Raw genomic sequence first — 19,970 nt, forward strand, 5'->3', positions numbered from 1 at the left:
ACCAGCGTCACCAGGCACACCAGCAGCACCAACAACAGCACCAACCTTCTCTGCAATCACCTGATGTTGCACAGGACAAGGGCAGCAGACGCATGGGAACATCACCACCTACAAGTTCCCCTCCAAGCCACACACCATCCTGACTTGGACCTGTATCGCCGTTCCTTCACTGTCGCTGGGCCAAAATCCTGGAACTCCCTTCTTAACAGCATTGTGAGTGTACCTACACCATATGGACTGCAGCGGTTCAAGAAGGCGGCTCACCACCATCTTCTCAAGGGCAATTAGGGACGGGCACTAAATGCAGGCCTAGCCAGCGACGCCCACATCCCATCAATGAATTAAAAAAAAAACCATGCCAGATTTACTTCACTTGACGCTGTACACCCTGGCTGACACATGATGTGCCAGGCTGGCACCACCCTACACTAACACCATAAAGCATCCCTACAATGTCCAAGCCATTTCTTTCACACTCATCACCATTGCGGGGGGTACCGTTATGTATCACCATTCATTGCAACTCACTAAGCCACTTCCAAAGGTGCACACAGATCTGTCCAAGAAGGCAAAGTGTTGGAAATAGAGATTTCATTGTTTGACACCACATTAACTAAAACTTTACATGAACATTGGCGATAACACCTAAGTGCCTACCATTGTGTGTTGTTAGTTGGTATGATTGGATTAGGATGAGGGTGAGTGTGAGGGGTGGCTAGTGAGATGGGAAAGTGATAATGTAGATAGAGAGGGATGGGTGGAGGTGCAAGGTAAGTTGGTGTGAGTAAAAATGTGCAGGAGTAGGGTAGGGAAGGCAGAGTGATGGGGATGTGATGAGTGGCACAGCAGGATGAGGTTGAGTGTGGCTTTGCAGTAACGTTTCGTGATCTACTGAGATCATTGAAAGGTTTGCGCCACTGCAGCCTGGTCCTCCTGATGACATCCCTGCTTGTGTCCTCCTGTGCAATGTGCAACCAGGCTGCGTTGGTCTCCTGGGGAGGTATCTTCTGCCCATTGGAAGGGAAGAGAACCTCCTTGTGTGCTATGACTCTCTCCATAAACATATGAAGGGAGTCATGGGAGAGCCTGGATGCAGCCCTGCACCTCTGTGCAGTGCTCATCAGCGTTTGCAGAACGCTGACAGCACAACTGTCAAAATGATTGTGGACATGGTTCCTTTAAGGAAACCGGCTGATGTTGCGTCATCAAATGACATCATCAGACCCGATGCCCATTAATTGGCTGGGAACCTTGCAGGGCGGGCTTAACAAGCCCCATCAACAGAAAATCTTGTTGGAGGCTGGGATCGACACAGGTGCGGGGTCCCCACACGCCACGGACGTCGCCCGTCCCGGACCCGCCGAGGTTGTAAAAATCCAGCCCTCTGTGTCTGTATAAGGTGCAGGATCAAATGAGGCAGGAGGGGGCATTCCTGGCCCTCCCACCCCATTTGGAGGGGCACCTAAAAGAAGCAGACCTTAAGACCATGTGGCCTGGAGGTAAGTCCATTTTCTGCTTTTCAGGTATGTTGGACCAGGGATTGGCTGGAGACCTTCTGGCTGCTGTTCTGGGAAAGCAGCCAGAAGACCCTGGGAGCAGGCCTGCATTGTGGGGCCAGTCAAATGACTTGGCCCACAAAATTCAGGTGTACTGGGGAGTCGGGGGTGGGGGGAGGGGCGGGGACAGGACAGGGGTTGTTCACTACTCTGAAATTAATGTATAACAGAAATGTTGCTATAGTAAATAGTTTTTAGAAGTTTGTAGTTTTACCAGGTTGGTTGTCAATTTAATGTTCTTTCACACAATTATACATTACTAATTATTTATATTTTAATCTCTTTAATTTCAGTTTCCTGAATGTGGATTCTATGGGATGTATGATAAAATTCTCTTGTTCCGTCATGAATCGAACTCAGAAAACATCCTACAGTTGGTGAAGGCTGCTTCTGATATTCAAGAGGGAGATTTGATTGAAGTTGTCCTGTCAGGTACTATAAAGCAATTATACAACACAACTTGATTTCAATTTAATACATCTGGCACTGATTTAGGAAAGATCTCCAATTGATTAATTTTGTTCTAAAGTAACTGCCAGTGGAAGTCACTGATGGCCTGCCTTCTTGAGAGGTTGGAGGTGCCGTCTTTCGCATGAGACGTTAAACCGAGGCCCCGTCTGCTCTCTCAGGTGGACGTAAAAGATCCCATGGCACTATTTCAAAGTTATTTCCAGAGTTATCCCCGGTGTCCTGGCCAATATTTATCCCTCAATCAACATTACAAAAAACAGATTATCTGGTCATTATCACATTGCTGTTTGTGGGAGCTTGCTGTGTGCGAATTGGTTGCTCGTTTCCCACATTACAACAGTGACTACACTCCAAAAGTACTTCATTGGCTGTAAAGCGCTTTGAGATGTCCGGTGGTCGTGAAAGGCGCTATAGAAATGCAAGTCTTTCTTTTCTTTCTATGGAAAGATTCTGCAGTAACTATTAGGCAGGAGTTACCTTGAGAAGCTGCAATGCAAACCTGCCTAACAGGTCGCAAGGTAATTATGATTAACAAGGCCATTCAGCCCATCTTAATTCATCCATACAGAGAGATCCTAGCATCCCTCAACTGCAGCGTCCATTTGTTTCTTAAATGATTCCAGGGTTTTTGCCTCTACTGCTCTATCTTGACCTTTTATTAGTTGCAATATGTGCCCCCTAGTTCTACTCCTGTAGTTTAGATTACTGTAATATTCCAGGTTAACTTTTTCTATACTCTTAACAATCTTTATTTACCTCTACCACATCGCCTCTCTGATGCCTATTTTCCAGGTTGAAAAGTCCAATTTTCTCCAATCCTCCTTTTATAACATAGGCCCCTGACACTAGGATTAACCTAGCAGCTCTTCACTGCACTCCCCCAGTTGTTGAATATCTCTCTTGTTTCTGGGTGACCAGAATTGGCTAGAATATTCAAGATACAGTCTGACCAGAGCACTATAAAGTTTGATCACTATCTCCTCTGACTTAAATTCTACTGTTTTGGCTTTGTAGTTTGAAATCCTATTGGTTTTGTTGATTGCTGCACTGCATTGGTTGGGCATGCTTAGCAGCGAGCCTGTTAAGATTCCTGGGTCTTTTTCAGTTTCATCCTTGGTTACGTCAGCACCATCGATGGAGTGTGCTCACTATTGTTCCTTCCTATTTGTAGCATTTGACACTCGTTTGCATTAAATTTCATCTGCGGTTGTTCGGCCCACTTAGATATCTTGTCCAACTCGTTCTATAATTTCTGAGCAGCCTCTCTCAATTCCACTGCCATGCCTAGTTCGGTATCATCTATAAATTTGACCACTTTACATTGAGTTTCTGAATCCAAGCCATTTACAGAAATGAGAAACATTAGTCGTCCCAACATTGAGCTCTGGGCACCCCACACACAACTTCACCCCACTCTCACTTAATTTCTAATGAGTACTCATTGTTTCCTACCCTTCAGCCAATTTCTTATCCATTTCCAGTGTTTACCCTGAATCCACATAGCTTGGAGTTCTGATTAATAGTCTTTCATGTGGAACTTTATTTTTTAAATCTTTTGGAAGTCAAGGTACACTACGTTTTGGGGCTTTCCACAATCCACTTGGGTTATCACTTCTTCAAAGAAGGCGAGGAGATTGCTTAGGCAGGATCTTCCCCTTCTGAATCATTGCTGACTGTTGTTCACTAGATTGTTATTGTACAGATAGTCCCAAGTTTGCTCTTGATAACCAATTCCATAATTTTACATGGAATGGAAGTAGAATTAATGGGTCTGTAGTTGCCTGCGTCTGTTTTGTCCCCCTTTTTTTAAAAATGGGGACTACATTAGCCTATTGGTATGTCCCCAGTGTCTATTGGCTCCACCATCAGGATAGTGTTTGGTTATAACAACAGAAATTGCTGGAAACACTCAGAAGGTCAGGCAGCATCCGTGGAGAAAGAAAGAGTTAACGTTTCAGGCCTGTGACCCTTCGTATGTTGCTGGACTAGTAATCCAGAGGCCTGGACTAGTAATCTAGAGATTGTGAGATAAAGTCTTACCATGGCAGTTTGAGAATTTGAATTCAGTTTTAAAAGTCTGGAAATAAAAAGCTAAAATTAGTAAAAGTGACCATGAAGCTGGCAGATTGTGGTAAAACCTAACTGGTTCACTAACGGCCTTTAAGGAAGGAAACCTGCCGTCCTTACTCAGTCTGACCTAGATGTGACTCCAGCCCCACACCAATGTGGTTGACTCTTAACTGCCTTCTGAAGTGGCCTAGCAAGCCACTCCCTTGTATCAAATTACGACACAGAATGATGATAATAGAACTGGAAGGGCCAGTCGACTGCAACCTAGGCATTGAAGCAGAACACCACAAAGTCACATCCAGCCCAGTCGACTATGCAAAGTTCTCGCTAATATCTGGGAGACTGGTGCCAAAGTTGGGAGAGCTATTCCGCAGACTAGTCAAGCAACAGTCATACTCACAGAACCAAGGTCATAATCTACTTGACCTTGTCCTCACCAATCAACCTGTCGCAGATGTGTCTGTCCGTGACAATATTAGTAGGAATGACCACTGCACAGTTCTCTTGGAGACCAAGGGGTAAAAATTGGGTAGCGCCCCTTTGCCGGGTTTAGCACCCTGAAATAGTTAGCGCCCCCCCGCGGCCGATGTCCCCAGGTAGCACCCCGAGAGGGAGGAGGGGTGCTACTGGAAGCACCCTGCACCCCTCTTTGGACGCTGCGAGCCAATTACGCTGTGGCACATCGCGCCGCGGTACTGCAGGCCTTCCTCTTCTAATTAAAGGGTAGGGGCCTGGCACAGCGCGTCCAGGCGCCCAGCTGGGCCACCAGGGATTGGGAGTGCCGGCAAACGAGCCCGGCACTCGAGAGGAGTGCTGGGCTCACGGAGAGCAGCCGGCACCCCGCGGGGAGGGGGGGGCTTCACGGGGGCCAGGGACAGCAATGGGGGCAGGTGCTGGCAGGCGGCCAGCAACAAAAATGGCCGCCTGCCACATCCCCTTTAACTAGCATCGCCCCGGCCGCAGGTAGGCCCCCCTGACCCCGGCGGACGTAGCGTCCGGCGGTAAGCCGGGGGGGGGGGGGGGGCGCCACCCAATATTACAGCCGGGGGGCGAGCGGGGCGCTGCACACGACGATGACGTATGCACGGAAACCCCATAAGCATAAATGGGAATACCTCAAAAAATAAATCTACACATCAAATTAAAAAAAAAATTACTTATTTAAAATGAATTAAAATGCCATTTAATTAAATATAAGAATTTTACAGGCATTTGCTGGGCAGAACTCTCCGCCCGCAGATGCCCTTTTCCCGGGGATGCATTGAACCTGTCAAGAAGATGGACAGATTGTGTTGGATCCGTGATTCTTAGAGTATGATGTTTTCCAATAACTACACGGAGGCTGTAACTTAACAATCAACAGGTGTTTACTGGAGTAGGGTAGTCTCAAGATTGGCAGTACAGAGGCATGCTCAAGGCTTATATACAGGTGTGGTCACTGCCGGTACTACAGTATACAGGAGCTGTAAAAGTAGTTCTCTCTTAAAGGTACATACACTACAGATTGCAAGTTCCGGGGCTTCGCGCGCGAAAACTCAGAACTTGCGCGACCCTTACGGGCGCGTACACACTTTGTACACGGCCATAGGAGCCGCAAATTACAGGCCAATGTTTCCTGAGCTGCTTGGTGAGCGGTCTTCAATGGTCCCTTTAAGGGTAGAGCATGTGCGGTGCACACTCCACATATTTGCAGCTCGAAATTGCAATCATGATGTTATCTACGTCATTGGACCCTGATTTGCATAATTTGATGAGGCTCCCTCTTGATTCAGGCGAGTGCCTGGGCTGCCCTCGTAAAGGCCCTGGACAAAATGGTGGTGGGTGGGAATGGAGCGGGAACAGAGCGGTAAGTGCAGCACTCTAACTTTATAGCTGTTACCACATTATCCCCTCCTGACTGACGGAGTTAAAATTGGCCCTAAAGTGTCAAAAATCTAAATTTTCTGGGTGAGACCAGCCTTTGGAATATAAATCTTGCACTTTTAACCCTTCAGGCTTTGGCGTACTTAGTATTTATTTTTCTGCAATAAAAATAGCAACCTGGAAAACTAGCAAAAGCTTACCAAAGACTTCAAAAAAGCTGCCACAGCAACATAAAAAGCCTATGGCACATGAAAGCAAATACTTACACTAAAAGTGCAAGGTTTTTTTCAGTTGAGAAAGCAAAGTGGAAAGCCAAGGCCCTTGGTGCAGGACACTGCCCAGGTTCAAAAGTGTAAAAGAGGTAAGGTAAATTAGGAAGTCCTGTGTAGGTGATGCTGTTATGACTTGGGCGTATTCCAGATACCTTTTCTTGTGTCCAATGCTGGGGTCTGCTTTTGCAGGCAAGTTCACAAACCCTATGAACCAAAACATGACCTTATATATGAAGGAAATCTGGAATGGAGAGCAATAGGATGGACAATGAACCCTTTTATCAATGAAGTACACACTAAAAATAATATAGTTTACCATGCTAAACTCCTGCTTTTTCTATCCAGTGTCAGCCGTGGCTCAGTTGGTAGCACTCTTGCCTCTGAGTCAGAAGGTTGTGGGTTCAAATCCCGTTTCAGAGATTTGAGCATAAAAATCCAGGGTGACACTCCTGTACAGTACTGAGGGAACGCTGCACTCTCAGAAGCGCCGTCTTTCGGATGAGACGTTAAACCAAGACCTTGTCTGCTCTCTCTCAGGTGAACCTAAAAGATCCCGTGGTACGATTTTGAAGCAGAGCAGGGGAGTTCTCCCTGGTGTCCTAGCCAATATTTCTTTCTCAATCAACATCACTAAAACAGATTATCTGGTCATTATCACATTGCTAATTGTGGGAGCTTGCTGTGTGCAAATTGGCTGCTGCGTTTCCTACATTACAACAGTGAATACACTAAGTACTTCATTGGTTGTAAAGCGCATTGGGATGTCCGGTAGTCATGAAAGATGCTATATAAACAAGTCTTTCTTTCTAACGAAAAGGACCAGTGGGCTAGAAATTCATTATAGCCCAGGAATGGGCGGTATCTTTCGAAAAGTTTGAGAATTAGTGCCAGGTGCTAATGCTTTAGACTACACTTTCTATCTCGCTTAACTGAAGGTGGGAGAAGTGCTCCTGATGAGAGCCCTGATCTCCCTCTTCATCCCTCTGCGTACACGTTCCCATATTTCTGGCTGCCTATGCTCCCTCTGCCATAAATCCTCAAGGGTGAGGTGGCATATGGTCCCTGTTAAAGTTACAGTGTAGCAGTTTGAATCTTTGAACAATAAATGTAGCCACTATGCACTTGCCAGAAGATTGCTAATAGAAAAGAAGCTTGAAATTACTCATACAAACTTCTGCACTGGCTGAAACTGACAAGAAGCCACTGAAACTAACCTGCCCTGACAGCTGCGAGTGATTAATGCTGATGCCTTTAAATAACATCGCTGGAGCCGGCTTCTGTCAGCTGTGCACCTGCTCTCCCTGTTGCTGTCTGGTCGAGGTGCAAAGGTTAGTGGCGACAATGAATTTTGTAGATCAGGCGCCCGGTCACTGACGTCACAATCTGCCTGGCGTTGAAGTCCCCGGCGCAACGGGAGGGCCGGATTTGCCGTGTGGCGCTGGATTCACCTCGCACCCAAGCTACTGCATCAGGGCCCCATTACCGCCCTCTGCAGGTGCTAACGGGAGGCGCTAACCTACCGAATTTTTCACCCATTATACCTTGGGCGAAACACTACAGGTTTCAATATTTCCAAATGCAACACAATCTGTCAGTTCTCATATCACTTTCGTGTACTCTCCTAATAGCATGGATTAAGGAGTAAAATTAAACAGAAACAAGAAGAAACACAGCAGATTCCATTAGATTACAGAACTTTACTTAATTCATAGACCCTATTTCAAAATAATAAACATCTTGAAGTCCTGATCCTTCTCTATAGTATTTACACTTTTACTTTGGACGTACACCCATGATGGGAAGCTGATATGTTAAATTCCGTATTCCACGAGCCTCACTTCTCAGCTACTTAGCAAAGCTGGGATTTATTGAAGAAACTTTGATACAGTGTAACAGTTATACCCTATCTTCACTTTAAAATTTAAACTAATACAAAGGAAGATCAAAAGCATATCTTTCACAATTAAATAATTCTGTCAATACAAATAGGTTTTAATGCCACACAAAAGCCCTCTAACATGTTTTCCTGAAACAATATTTACGCCTGTGAAACAAAGCAACAGAGGGTGATGGTTTCTCTTAATGGGATGGATAACAGCACTTTTTCAGGACACCAGCACAGGCACGATGGGCCAAATGGCCTCCTGTGCTGTATGATTCTATATTCAATGACCACTTGATGGGACAGTTGCAAAGGCCATGCACAGATGTAATTAATTAGTAGCCTAAATTCTTTTAAATGTTTTTCTAACACCAGGGTGAAATTTGCTGCTATCAAGGTAAAGCTAACTTATCTGCCTTTGAAGTGGCTTCAGGACATTAGACAGGTTAATGTATGTTTCAGGCACACACAGAAGGACAGCTTTCAGAAATTAAAAATATGAACGTTGCCTTAATACAAGAAAGTCATAAACTCCTTATATTAAAAAAAACATATAAATGCAAAGATATTTGTGATGTTTAACATGATCAAACTCTAAAACTATGACAATATCAAGTTTATATTTTAACAGCCTGAAAATTATAGGAGTGAAAGACTGTGGAAAGTAAGGAGTTCCACAGTTTTAATTTCCTGGGGAGGAATGAGTTATTGTTGGATAATGATTTTCTGTTTGGTGTCGGGATGGGTGCGGGTCAGTTGGTTTCTGGGTTCCGTCCCACCCCCAGCTGCCTCTGCTCTACAGACGTGATTTTCCCTTGATTGACCTTGTTAAGCCCGCCCTGCGGGCTTCCCGGCCAATTAACAGGAAGCAGGTCTGATGATATCATTTGATGATGCGTCATCTGCTGGTTTCCTTAAAGGGACCATGCACAATTTTATTTTGACAGTTGATTTCGCAGTGTTTGACAGCATTGAGGTGCTGAAAACACTGACAATCACTGCACAAAGGTGAACTCTTACACCCAGGCTCTCCAATGACTCCCTTCCATATGCTGGAATAGATGGCAGCTGCAGGTGAGATGACAGAAGTGATCTGTCACTGGTGAGAGAGGTTCTCACAATGAGGTGACACTGGACATATAGTTGGTTTAAAAACTTGTAAGCTAAAGAAATCTGTATATGTATTAAAAATGCAGCAACAAACATTTTCTTTGCTCTGAAACAACATTTTCTTTGCTCTGAAACACACCATGTGCAACATTGCATCCTTCACACCACTTCTGCAGCTGTCATCTTTTCACACACATTACACCAAACTTACAACATGCCACACTTACCTGGCGTGTTGTCTGGACCCAGAAGAGGGAAAATCGAAAAACAGGCTGAAAACTACTGAAAAGTACCTGTTAATAGGCAGGTAATTGCCTTTAATCCATTTCCCGCCGCTAGGTGTCAGGTCCATTCGTAAATCGGGGAACCAACACTTGGGAAGGTTGTTTGGAGGCGGAAAATCATAGGACTTTAACCTCTGACCCGTCTCGCTGAGTGCTGGCAAAATTGCAGTCATTGTGTGATGAATTTTGACTTCACACAGTAGGAAGGAGGAGGAACATGTAGGATGATTTATTTGGAGCTTAGCAGAAACAAGAGAGCAAAGTTCAGAAGAGTGTGTACCATAGCAGAATTTTAAAAAATAGAAAGAGAAGAACAATGATGATGGACAGAGAAAGGCTGGAAGGAGAGGTCAGAGAAAGATTGCTCGCCACAAACCAAGCTTTTTTTTGTAGTTTGTCCAGGAATGTGAAGAGATGTGAGAACAGCCTCTCTAGAATGGGAAGAGTATTCAAGTCTTGGGTAGTATTAGGTTTTATAGAGCTAATAGTTACCGAGAGGAAAATAGGAGTAAACAGAATGGGAAAAGACCATTGCGGTTCATCTTGCTGGTTCTAGTGTCTAGGAAATATTATATTCCATGATACCTCTCAAATTTTTCAGCAGGTGCTTAATCCACTCCGTTGAATTTGTTGAGTGCCTCCCTTAGCTGTCCATTCCATACACTCACCACCTCTGCAAAAAGTAGTTCAATATGAACTGTCTTTTCACCCTCCCTCTTCTAAATTTGAGGATATGCCCTCTTCTTCCAAAATGCTGTAAAAACAGCATTTTACACTAAAGAGATTAAAAGCTTCATGGAGGAGGCTTTAGCAATGGAGGAGATGTGAAAGCTCCATTTGAATTCAAATGAGATAGTGAGATCAAGAATGTTAATAGTCCCACCCTTAGCTTTTTGTTATCTATCAAAGAGAAGAGACGACAGATAAAAATTATGAAACCGTATCTCTGAAGAATTGAAAACAAAAGTTTAATTGCTCTATTGAAGGCCATAGAGAAGATCAAGGGGTACTGATTTATCTATTGAACTGTGAGAGCTCTGGTGGTTATGAGCACAAATGAATCTGATGGCATTGAATGAATTTAATGTGAACCAGCAAGAGTGGATAGAGTTGGACGCTGAGAGGAGGTCATGGATGTGAAGAAACAACAAAGTGGGAGTGAAGAGAGAGTCCTGGAGAACCTAAATGAATGGAAAAAGAGCCTGAGGATGAACCATCAACTACAGCATAGAGGGGAAACTAGATATTATTGAACACAGCTCTAGTGGGCACCATATGATGTTAACTTGTTTAGAACACCACGGTTTTGGAGATGTCTAAGGCAATGACAAATAATTCACTAAAATGCCAAGATCAGATTTCAAAACTGTAGGTGACAATTCACCAGTGGAGTGAACATGCCAAAAAACACACTGGTAATGTGGAATTCTGTAAGAGACATATATGAGACAATAGTCAAAAGAACTTAATGTTGAGGAGAGAAACTTAGTACAAAATGGACATTGTTCATGAATGAATGCAGTAGTTTTGATACAAGTTGAATGAAATTAATGCATACATGACTGACCTTATTTTGTCAACACTTCACCATTAAGTAACATGCAGGACAAATGGTACAATTTACAGTCATCTGCACTTTTGGAGCGAGACTTGAAGTTCTAATGCCACACCTACTGCCCTGTGGACTTGTGGTTAGAAGCTCTCTTGAAGCAGTTTTTGTTACAGAAGAACCAGACTATCAGTTATTTAAAGATTTTCTTAATAGCTCCCTTTCAACTCCCTCACCCCACTGCCCCAGTTCACAAAGGCACTATAGCCCCTCCATACCCACTTCAAAGAGACAATGTACTCTATCCAAATACGTACCCTTTCACAACCCTCCCAGTGCATACTGACACTTATTTCCTTCTCCCCCTCAATTCAACCTAGCGCTCTACCCCTCTAAGCTGGTATTCTTATTCCAGTTTTCCAGAGTTCAACCTGTCACTTTTCCCTCTCCACTCAGAGTCCACGCTGGCAATCTTTGCAGCCCCCAGTTCATGGTGCCATGCTCCCTCCTCACTTGCTCCCAATTAATGCTGGCGTTCTTTTTCCTTCCCCACCACAAAGTGCTGTTCTCAGCTTCTTCCTCATTCCCCGCTGCACCACTCCCAGCTTCATTCTGCTTCCCTCTTTCCTTCATTTCCCCCTTCCCTCTCTCCTTCATTGCCATCCATTCCCCCATTTTATTGCCATCTATTCCTCCCCCTACCACCCATCTGCTTCTACCTGAGCCAGGTTGCTAATGCACTGAAACAGGTCCCTGTCTCCTGTCCACACCGATCACCTTAATGGCTGGAATTGCAGCCTCCTTATACTGTAGGTGAGAACTCCTATTATCCCCATTGTAGGTCCCCATTGTATTTGTCTGTCGCTTGAGACCAACTGACCTATTTTCAACTGCTATTGTCTCCAACCTATTCCCTGCTACCAGGAAATATGTATTCCATTAATTATTACATTTAAACAGGCCTATATAATCTGAGGTTTTCCCATGTCCATTTGCGTGTGCACTTTTGCTGCTGCTCCAGACCTGATCCATTCCACTTTTTCCCCCTATTTTCCTTTTCTCTCGATCCCTCCCTGAAAGCACTTCCTTGTCGTCATGCCTCCTTTCATCTCTCCTCTCTTGGATACACTGCCCTCCCAAATCCCGACCCCAATCCTTCATTACTCTTCGACCTTCCTACTCTCCTGCCGCCATTTTAGGCTTGACTTCCTCTTAGATAAGCCCACAGCTTCCCTCTGTGCATCTCTTGGCATCCGACGAAGGGCCCATCGAGGCACTCGTCGCTGCTGCCATACGAGCAGCAATCCCAACTGTCCCATCCTACTCTCTCGCTGACCTTCTGCTGGCAGTGGGGCAGCCATCACCGACCCTCTCCGCATCTTCCTCCAGAATGTCCGTTCACTTGCGAACAAGGCCCTTGCCATCCATGAGCTTATTGTGGATGACTGCATCGACATCATGGCCCTGACGGAAACCTGGTTGAGGAATGATGACACCTAACCCTTAAATGAAGCCTCCCCGCCAGGCTATACCTTCCACCACTCGCCCCGCCCAGACCGCCATGGAGGCAGTGTGGCTCTCCTCACCAAGTCACAGCTTGGTCTGTCCCCCTACTCCGGCACTTTCTCCTCCTTTAAGCATCTCACTGTTTTCCACCCCTCTCACCTCTCATTTAAAATTATCCTTCTTGACCGCCCACCCAAGTACCATAAAAATTTTATTACTGAGATATCTTCACTGTTCTCCTTCCTCAGACTCTGCACCGAACGACTTCTCATCCTCGGTGATTTTAACCTCAATCTCAATTCATCATGCTCTCTCTCCTCTGAGTTCACTACCCTCCTATCCTCCCTTAATCTCACCCTCCATGTGAATCCCCAACCCATATTCACGTTCACCACCTCGACCTTGCCATCTCTCGTGGCTTCGCTACTCCCATCATGTCAATTGCAGATAAGGCCATCTCTGACCATTTCCTCGTATCGTTCTCCACCCCCCCCGCCCGCCCCCCACAGCCAACCCTACTTCCTTCTGTATCCTGGAAAAAACTCTCCCCCAACTCTCTTAAACTGCACTTATGAAATCCCAACTATCCAGCCTCTGGCCCTCCATTCACCATGACATTTCTGCAGCTACCGATCTGCTCAACCATACCCTCACCACTATCTTTGATCCTCTAGTCCCTACTAAAACAATTACCCTCTCTCACCCTGGCTGTTCCCCCTGGTACGGCTCTCATCTTTGCTCCCTTAAGTCCAAGGGACGCAGACTCGAACGGATATGACAGAGAACTGGTTCAGCCATTCATCGCCAGATCTGGCTGGACCACATAAAGCACTATCGGGCCCTGCTCCCATCTGCCAAAATTGCTCACTATTCCAGAATCATTCTGGAATGCAAAGATAAACCTCGGCTCCTATTCTCTACTGCTAACCGTCTTCTTAAACCCCTCTCCCCTGTCGTCTCCACCCTCAACTCCGATAACAAATGTGAGAAGCTTATGGACTGCTTTGTCACTAAGATTGAGACCATCTGTTCAGCTGCCTCTACCACTTCCCTTTCTTCCCCTAGCCCACTGGGCCAAACTTCCGCTAAGGTTCCCCCCTGCCCTAGGCCTGAACTCACATCTTTCTCCAGTTTCTCTCTGCTCTCCATTCATAACTTCTCTGCGCTCATCTTGTCTGAGACCCAGCTCCTGCTCCCTCGACCCTATTCCCTTCTTCTTCTTCTTAGGCAGTCCCTCGGAACCGAGGATGACTTGCTTCCACATTAAAAATGAGTTCTCAGTTGACCGATGAGTCTAATGTGGGACCTACAGTCTCTGTCACAGGTTGGGCAGACGGTGGTTGAAGGGGCGGGTGGGTGGGGTGCTTGGGTTGACATGCGCTCCTTGCGCTTGGCTTCCGCTTGCTCCCGGTGAAGAAACTCGAGGTGTTCGGCGCCTTCCCGGATGCTTCGCCTCCACTTCGTGCGGTCTTGGGCCAGGGATTCCCAGGTGTCAGTGGGGATGTTACACTTTTTCAAGGAGGCTTTGAGGGTGTCCTTGAAGCGTTTCCTCTGCCCACCTGGGGCTCTCTTGCTGTGTTGGAGCTCCGAGTAGAGCGCTTGTTTTGGAAGTCTCGTATCGGGCATGCGGACGATGTGACCCGTCCATCGGAGCTGATCGAGCGTGGTCAAAGTTTCGATGCTGGGGATGTTGGCCTGAGCGAGAACACTGACGTTGGTGCGCCTATCCTGCCAATGGATTTGCAGGATCTTGCAGAGGCAGCGTTGGTGGTACCTCTTCAGTGCTTTGAGGTGCCTGCTGTACATGGTCCATGTCTCTGAGGCATACAGCAGGGCAGGTATCACTGCTGCTCTGTAGACCATGAGCTTAGTGCCAGGTTTGAGGTCCTGGTCTTCAAACACTCTCTTCCTCAGGCGGCCGAGGGCTGCACTGGCACACTGAAGGCGGTGTTGGACTTTGTCATCGACGTCTGCCCTTGTTGACAGTAGGCTCCCGAGGTATGGAAAGTGGTCCATGTTGTCCAAGGCCTTGTTGTCAATTTTGATAATCGGGGGTAGTACTGTGTGGCGGGGGCAGGTTGGCAGAGGACCTTTGTCTTATGGATGTTTAGTGTAAGGGCCATGCTCTCGTACGCTTCAGTGAAGGTGTTGATGATGGTTTGGAGTTCGACCTCCAAGTGAGCGCAGACGCAAGCGTCGACTGCATATTGTAATTCGACGACAGAGGATGGGACCACCTTGGATCTGGACTGGAGGCGACAGTTTCCCGTTTGTTCTGTAAATTATCTCCACTCCAGTGGCGAGCTTACTGAGGGTGAGATGGAGTTTTGCAGCAAGGAAGATAGAGAAGAGCATTGGTGCGATGACACAGCCTTGTTTGACCCCGGTCCGTACGTGAATTGGGTCTGTGGTGGAACCGTTAGTCAGGATCACGGCTTGCATGTCGTTGTGAAGCAGGCGGAGGATGGTGACAAACTTTTGAGCACAGCTGAATTTGAGGAGGACACTCCATAATCCCTCACGGTTGACAGTGTCGAAGGCCTTTGTGAGATCAAAGAAGGCCATGTACAGCGGTTGGTGCTGTTCCCTGCATTTCTCTTGTAATTGATGTGCGGTGAAGATCATGTCCATTGTGCCCCTTAGTGGACGGAATCCGCATTGCGACTCTGGGAGGAGCCCTTCGGCCACTGGGAGAAGGCAATTGAGGGGGATTCTTGCGATGACTTTCCCTGTGGCAGACAGCAGGGAAACTCCTCTGTAATTACCGCAATTGGACTTGTCACCTTTCTTGAAGATGGTCACAATTACGGCGTCTCTGAGACCCCCTGGCATGCTCTCCTCCTTCCAGATAAGAGAAATGAGTTCATGAATTCGCGCCAGTAGTGCTTCTCTGCCATGCTTTAGTGCATCGGCGGGGATTCCATCTGCCCCTGAGGCCTTGTTGTTTTCAGTTGTCGGATGGCCTTTTCAACCTCATGCCGGGCTGGAGTTGTGCTGAGATGGTGGTGGGTAGCATGCTGCGGGATGGAGTTGAGGACACTCGCGTCGAAGACAGAGTCTCGGTTAAGGAGACCATCCATTCAGCTGCCTCTGCCACTTCCCTTCCTTCCCCTGGCCCACTGGGCCAAACTTCCTCTAAGGTTCCCCCCTGCCCTAGCCCTGAACTCACATCTTTCTCCAGTTTCTCTCTGATCTCCTTCATGACTTCTCTGCGCTCATCTTGTCTATCAGTGCCTGAAAACACTGCGTCAGTTTCCACATGTACACTGACGACACCCTGCGCTCATCTCTCACCTCCTGCTCCCTCGACCCTATTCCCACCAAACTGCTGACCACCCAACTTCCTTTTCTGGCTCCCATGTTAGCTGATATTGTTAATGGTTCTCTCTCCTCAGGTACTGTCCCCCTCTCCCTCAAATCTGCCGTCATCACCCCTCTCCTCAAAAAACAAAACCTTGATCCCTCCGTCCTTGCAAACTACCGCCCCATCTCCAACCTCCCTTTCTTCTCCAAAGTTCTTGAACGTGTTGTTGCCTCCCAAATCTATGCCCATCTTTCCCGCAATTCCATGTTTGAATCCCTCCAATTAGGTTTCCGGCCTTGCCACAGTACCGAAACGGCTCTCATCAAAGTCACAAATGACATCCTTTGTGACTGTGACAAAGGTAAACTATCCCTCCTCGTCCTTCTTGACTTGTCTGCAGCCTTTTACACGGTTGACCACTCCATCCTTCTCCAATGCCTCTCCACCATCGTCCAGCTGGGTGGGACTGCACTCGCCTGGTTCCATTCTTATCCATCTAATCGTAACCAGTGAATCACCTGCAATGGCTTCTCTTCCCGCTCCTGCATCATTACCTCTGGTGTCCCCCAAGGATCTATCCTTGGCCCCCTCCTATTTCTCATCTACATGTTGCCCCTTGGTGACATCACCTGAAAACACAGCGTCAGTTTCCACATGTACACTGATGACACGCAGCTCTACCTCACTGCCTCTTCTCTCGACCCCTCCATGGTCTCTAAATTGTCAGACTGCTTGTCCGACATCCAGTTCTGGATGAGCAAAAATTTTCTCCAATTAAGTATTGGAAAAACCGAAGCCATTGTTTTTGGTCCTCACCACAAACTCTGTTCCCTAGCCACTGACTCCATCCCTCTCCCTAACATCTGTCTGAGGCTGAACCACACTGTTCACATCCTTGGTGTCATATTTGACTCTGAAATTAGCTTCTGGTCACATATCCATGGCATAACAAAGACCGCCTGCTTCCACATCGCCCGTCTCCGCCCTTGCCTCAGCTCATCCGCTGCTGAAACCCTCATCCATGCTTTTGTTACCTCTAGACTTGACTATTCCATCGCACTCCTTGCTGACCTCCCACATTCTACCCTACATAAACTTGAGGTCATCCAAAACTCGGCTACCCGTGTCCTAACTCGAACCAAGTCCCGTTCGCCCATCATACCTGTGCTCGCTGACCTACATTGGCTCCTGGTTAAGCAGTGCCTTGATTTCAAAATTCTCATGCTTGTTTTCAAATCCCTCCATGGCCTCACCCCTTTCTATCTCTGTGAACTCTTCAGCCCCACAACCACCCGAGATATCTGCGCTCCTCTAATTCTGCCCTCTTGAGGATCCCTTATTATAATCACTCAATCTTTGGTGGCCGTGCCTTCTGTTGCCTAGGCCCTAAGCTCTGCAATTCCCTGCCTAAACCTGTCTGACTTGGCTACCTCTCTTTCCTCCTTTAAGACGCTCCTTATAACTTACCTCTTTGACCAAGCTTTTGGTCACCTGCCCTAATTTCTCCTTATGTGGATTGGTGACAAATTTTTTGTCTTAAAACACTCCTGTGCAGCCCCTTGGGATGTTTTACTATGTTAAAGGTGCTATATAAATACAAGTTTTTGTTGTTGATGTTCACATGGAACCCTTCTCCACTTTGGTCAAAGTCCTATTTTCGCTCCAATATCCGTCAATAAGGGATTGAAGCCTGGTTCTAGTAGAGCGTATCTTGGAACTATATTGGGATTTATATCTCATCGTTGTGTAACAGAACCCGCGATTACAATCCTTGCAGCAGGGACTGCTGCATTGCAGACTGACAACATATGTTTTACATATGGAGAGGACTTACACATGGCAGGGATTATTGCTTTTGCATCAAAGTGGAAATTTATAGGTGATAACTTCTTCCAAACAGTGAGCCAGAATTATAGCAGAATCCACAGATCTGTGGAAGAGATCGTGAAGCATGTAAAAAGAAGAAACTAAATCTGAGTGTGTATGACTTTTTTCAGCATTTTTGTCATGACACTTGAGTAGCTGTTAACCTCAGCTGTGCAAAAGACATACTCATTAGGTATGAGACAGGAACTGTTCTGAATTACACCTCCATCTTTTCATTTGTTTAACCAATGAACTGTAAATATAATGGAAACTAATTTCCGTTACTTTTAGGTGATGAATGCAAATTTGAGAACTATGCCTTCTTGAACTTTTATATGTAGAGTAGGAATATTTTAATTAATTTGCTTTTTCTGCCATGGAGTTGAGGAAACGTGTTTATAGGAATAGTTGTGGTAATAATGCTGAACCCTTAAATTTAGGAATATCCAAATCATTGGTGCTTTATTTAATGTGATCGAAGCAAAACTTATGCAGTTATTCATTTTTGTACTGGTAATAAAATGTTAAATATTCTGTTGCTTGTCGATGATGTTAATCAAATATTTTTAACGCATAAAATCACATTTAAAATAATGCTACTTCTTGTTTAGCTGTGTAGTGACTTGAATAGTTACTAGTGATATCACAATGAGTGAACCACCAGTTATTTAGATTACATTTTTCAGCTAATATATAAGTCAATTGTTCTGTTGATAAACTGAAGACTGGAATTTCATCAGGGTTCCGATAGGAAAAAATACAAAAGGGCAGCTCTTCCTCTGTTATACTTTGGGTGGAGTGCATAGAGGAAAATCAGGCAGGGAGGATTGCACACACGTAACATAGCCTGCCCAATTTTCCATCCATTTTAATCAGCTAATTCAGCACAGACCAGGAATTAAACTTGGGATCCTCCCAGTTGATGTGGTTCAATTACATAATGGCCAGTACATATGTCAACTGAGTCATCGGGCCAGGCATTAAAGGCATGTAGGCAAACTTAATCTTACTATAGTATTTCCACCTGCTTCTCTTCCTTTAAACTTCTCTTCCTTTCAATGTTTGCCTTAATGGAGCTTAAAATATTAAGGAAATGTACATTTAAGATAATGAACGAGCCATGCATGCATTTTATTTATTTTTCAGCAACATTTTTAAGAAGAATATATTCAGTGGAATGCAGATCTCCCACCTACACACAATTTTTGAAGTGTATGAGAATGCTCATATTTTTTGTTAACAATCTGACAAACTCTTTAAAAATAGTGTATTATAATGTCTTTCAGATGCATTCAGTATATCAGACAATTTTGTTTTTGTTAACCATAAGGTTACTGCTTGTTAATTGTGCACAAGAGAGTTTTTACCAAGTATGCACTTTGCTATGCCCACTTGTCTTGTTAGTCTAATGAACAGCTTCTGTACTTTTATCACAATACTTTTCAGTTAGCAAGGCTAGTGCGAAATGCTTAAATTTCTTGACTTTCAGATTTTACCAGATTCTTCTGATAAATCGTGGATTATGAATTAATTCCCAATTAATTTTTACTGAATTGCACCTGCAAACAGATTTGCGAATTTGTCCTATTTCCCAAAGCCTTGCCATTTTTGTGAGTGTTGTATAATTCTTCTTTCAATTAAACTGAGAGACATGTTAAAATAATGAATACCAGGCTATTCTTTCCTGACTATGTTTGGCTGTGCCCACTTGTCTGAAATGTTGAATGCATCTGAAAGGCATTATACTAATAATCTTTTACTTCCAATTTCCCCTTGCCAAACCAGTTCCTACGTATGTCTAGCATGAGAGGGTGAGGCAGGTCCCTAATCTTTTTGATCACCCAATAGGAAGAGTGCAAAAGTGCCCTAAAAGTGATAATCTGTCCAACTTCCTCAATCTTTAGAAGAAAGATACCTGACTCCCTTTGTTACCATCCCTGTGGCAGCCAGGCTGAGTTCAGGAACGCAATGGTATTGAACCTCTATTATTTCACTCCATGGCTTTGCATGTTTGTGCTTCAACATGCTGATCCACTGAGGCACCTAAGATATTCAGATAGAGTTTTGGAAGGTCGTATTGAAACATAAACATCTTTCAGGCTTTAAAACTTGTTTACTGTTTCCCATCAGATAGTTTAGTCTATATCACCCATTAAAACAGCACTATAGTAACAGCAGTGAGGAAGCCTGGCCTTTCTTACTAATTTTAACGGGCTCCCAATGGCTGGAAAATAGGT

At 45.3% G+C, this 19,970-nt stretch overlaps 1 protein-coding gene across 1 annotated transcript in view; it reads left to right on the forward strand.

The window, feature by feature from the left end:
- The window catches only part of prkd1 (protein kinase D1), a 576,249-nt gene that overhangs the window by 245,988 nt on the left and 310,291 nt on the right, over positions 1-19,970 (forward strand). The window contains exon 2 of the mRNA XM_086003420.1: positions 1,850-1,988. Coding sequence (XP_085859546.1) covers positions 1,850-1,988 — 139 coding nt within the window. The remainder of the gene's footprint in view (positions 1-1,849; positions 1,989-19,970) is intronic.

This window comes from Somniosus microcephalus, chromosome 12 (genome assembly GCF_052327205.1).
Source record: "Somniosus microcephalus isolate GS21.2 chromosome 12, FLI_Smic_1.0, whole genome shotgun sequence".
Taxonomy (NCBI): Eukaryota; Metazoa; Chordata; class Chondrichthyes; order Squaliformes; family Somniosidae; genus Somniosus; species Somniosus microcephalus.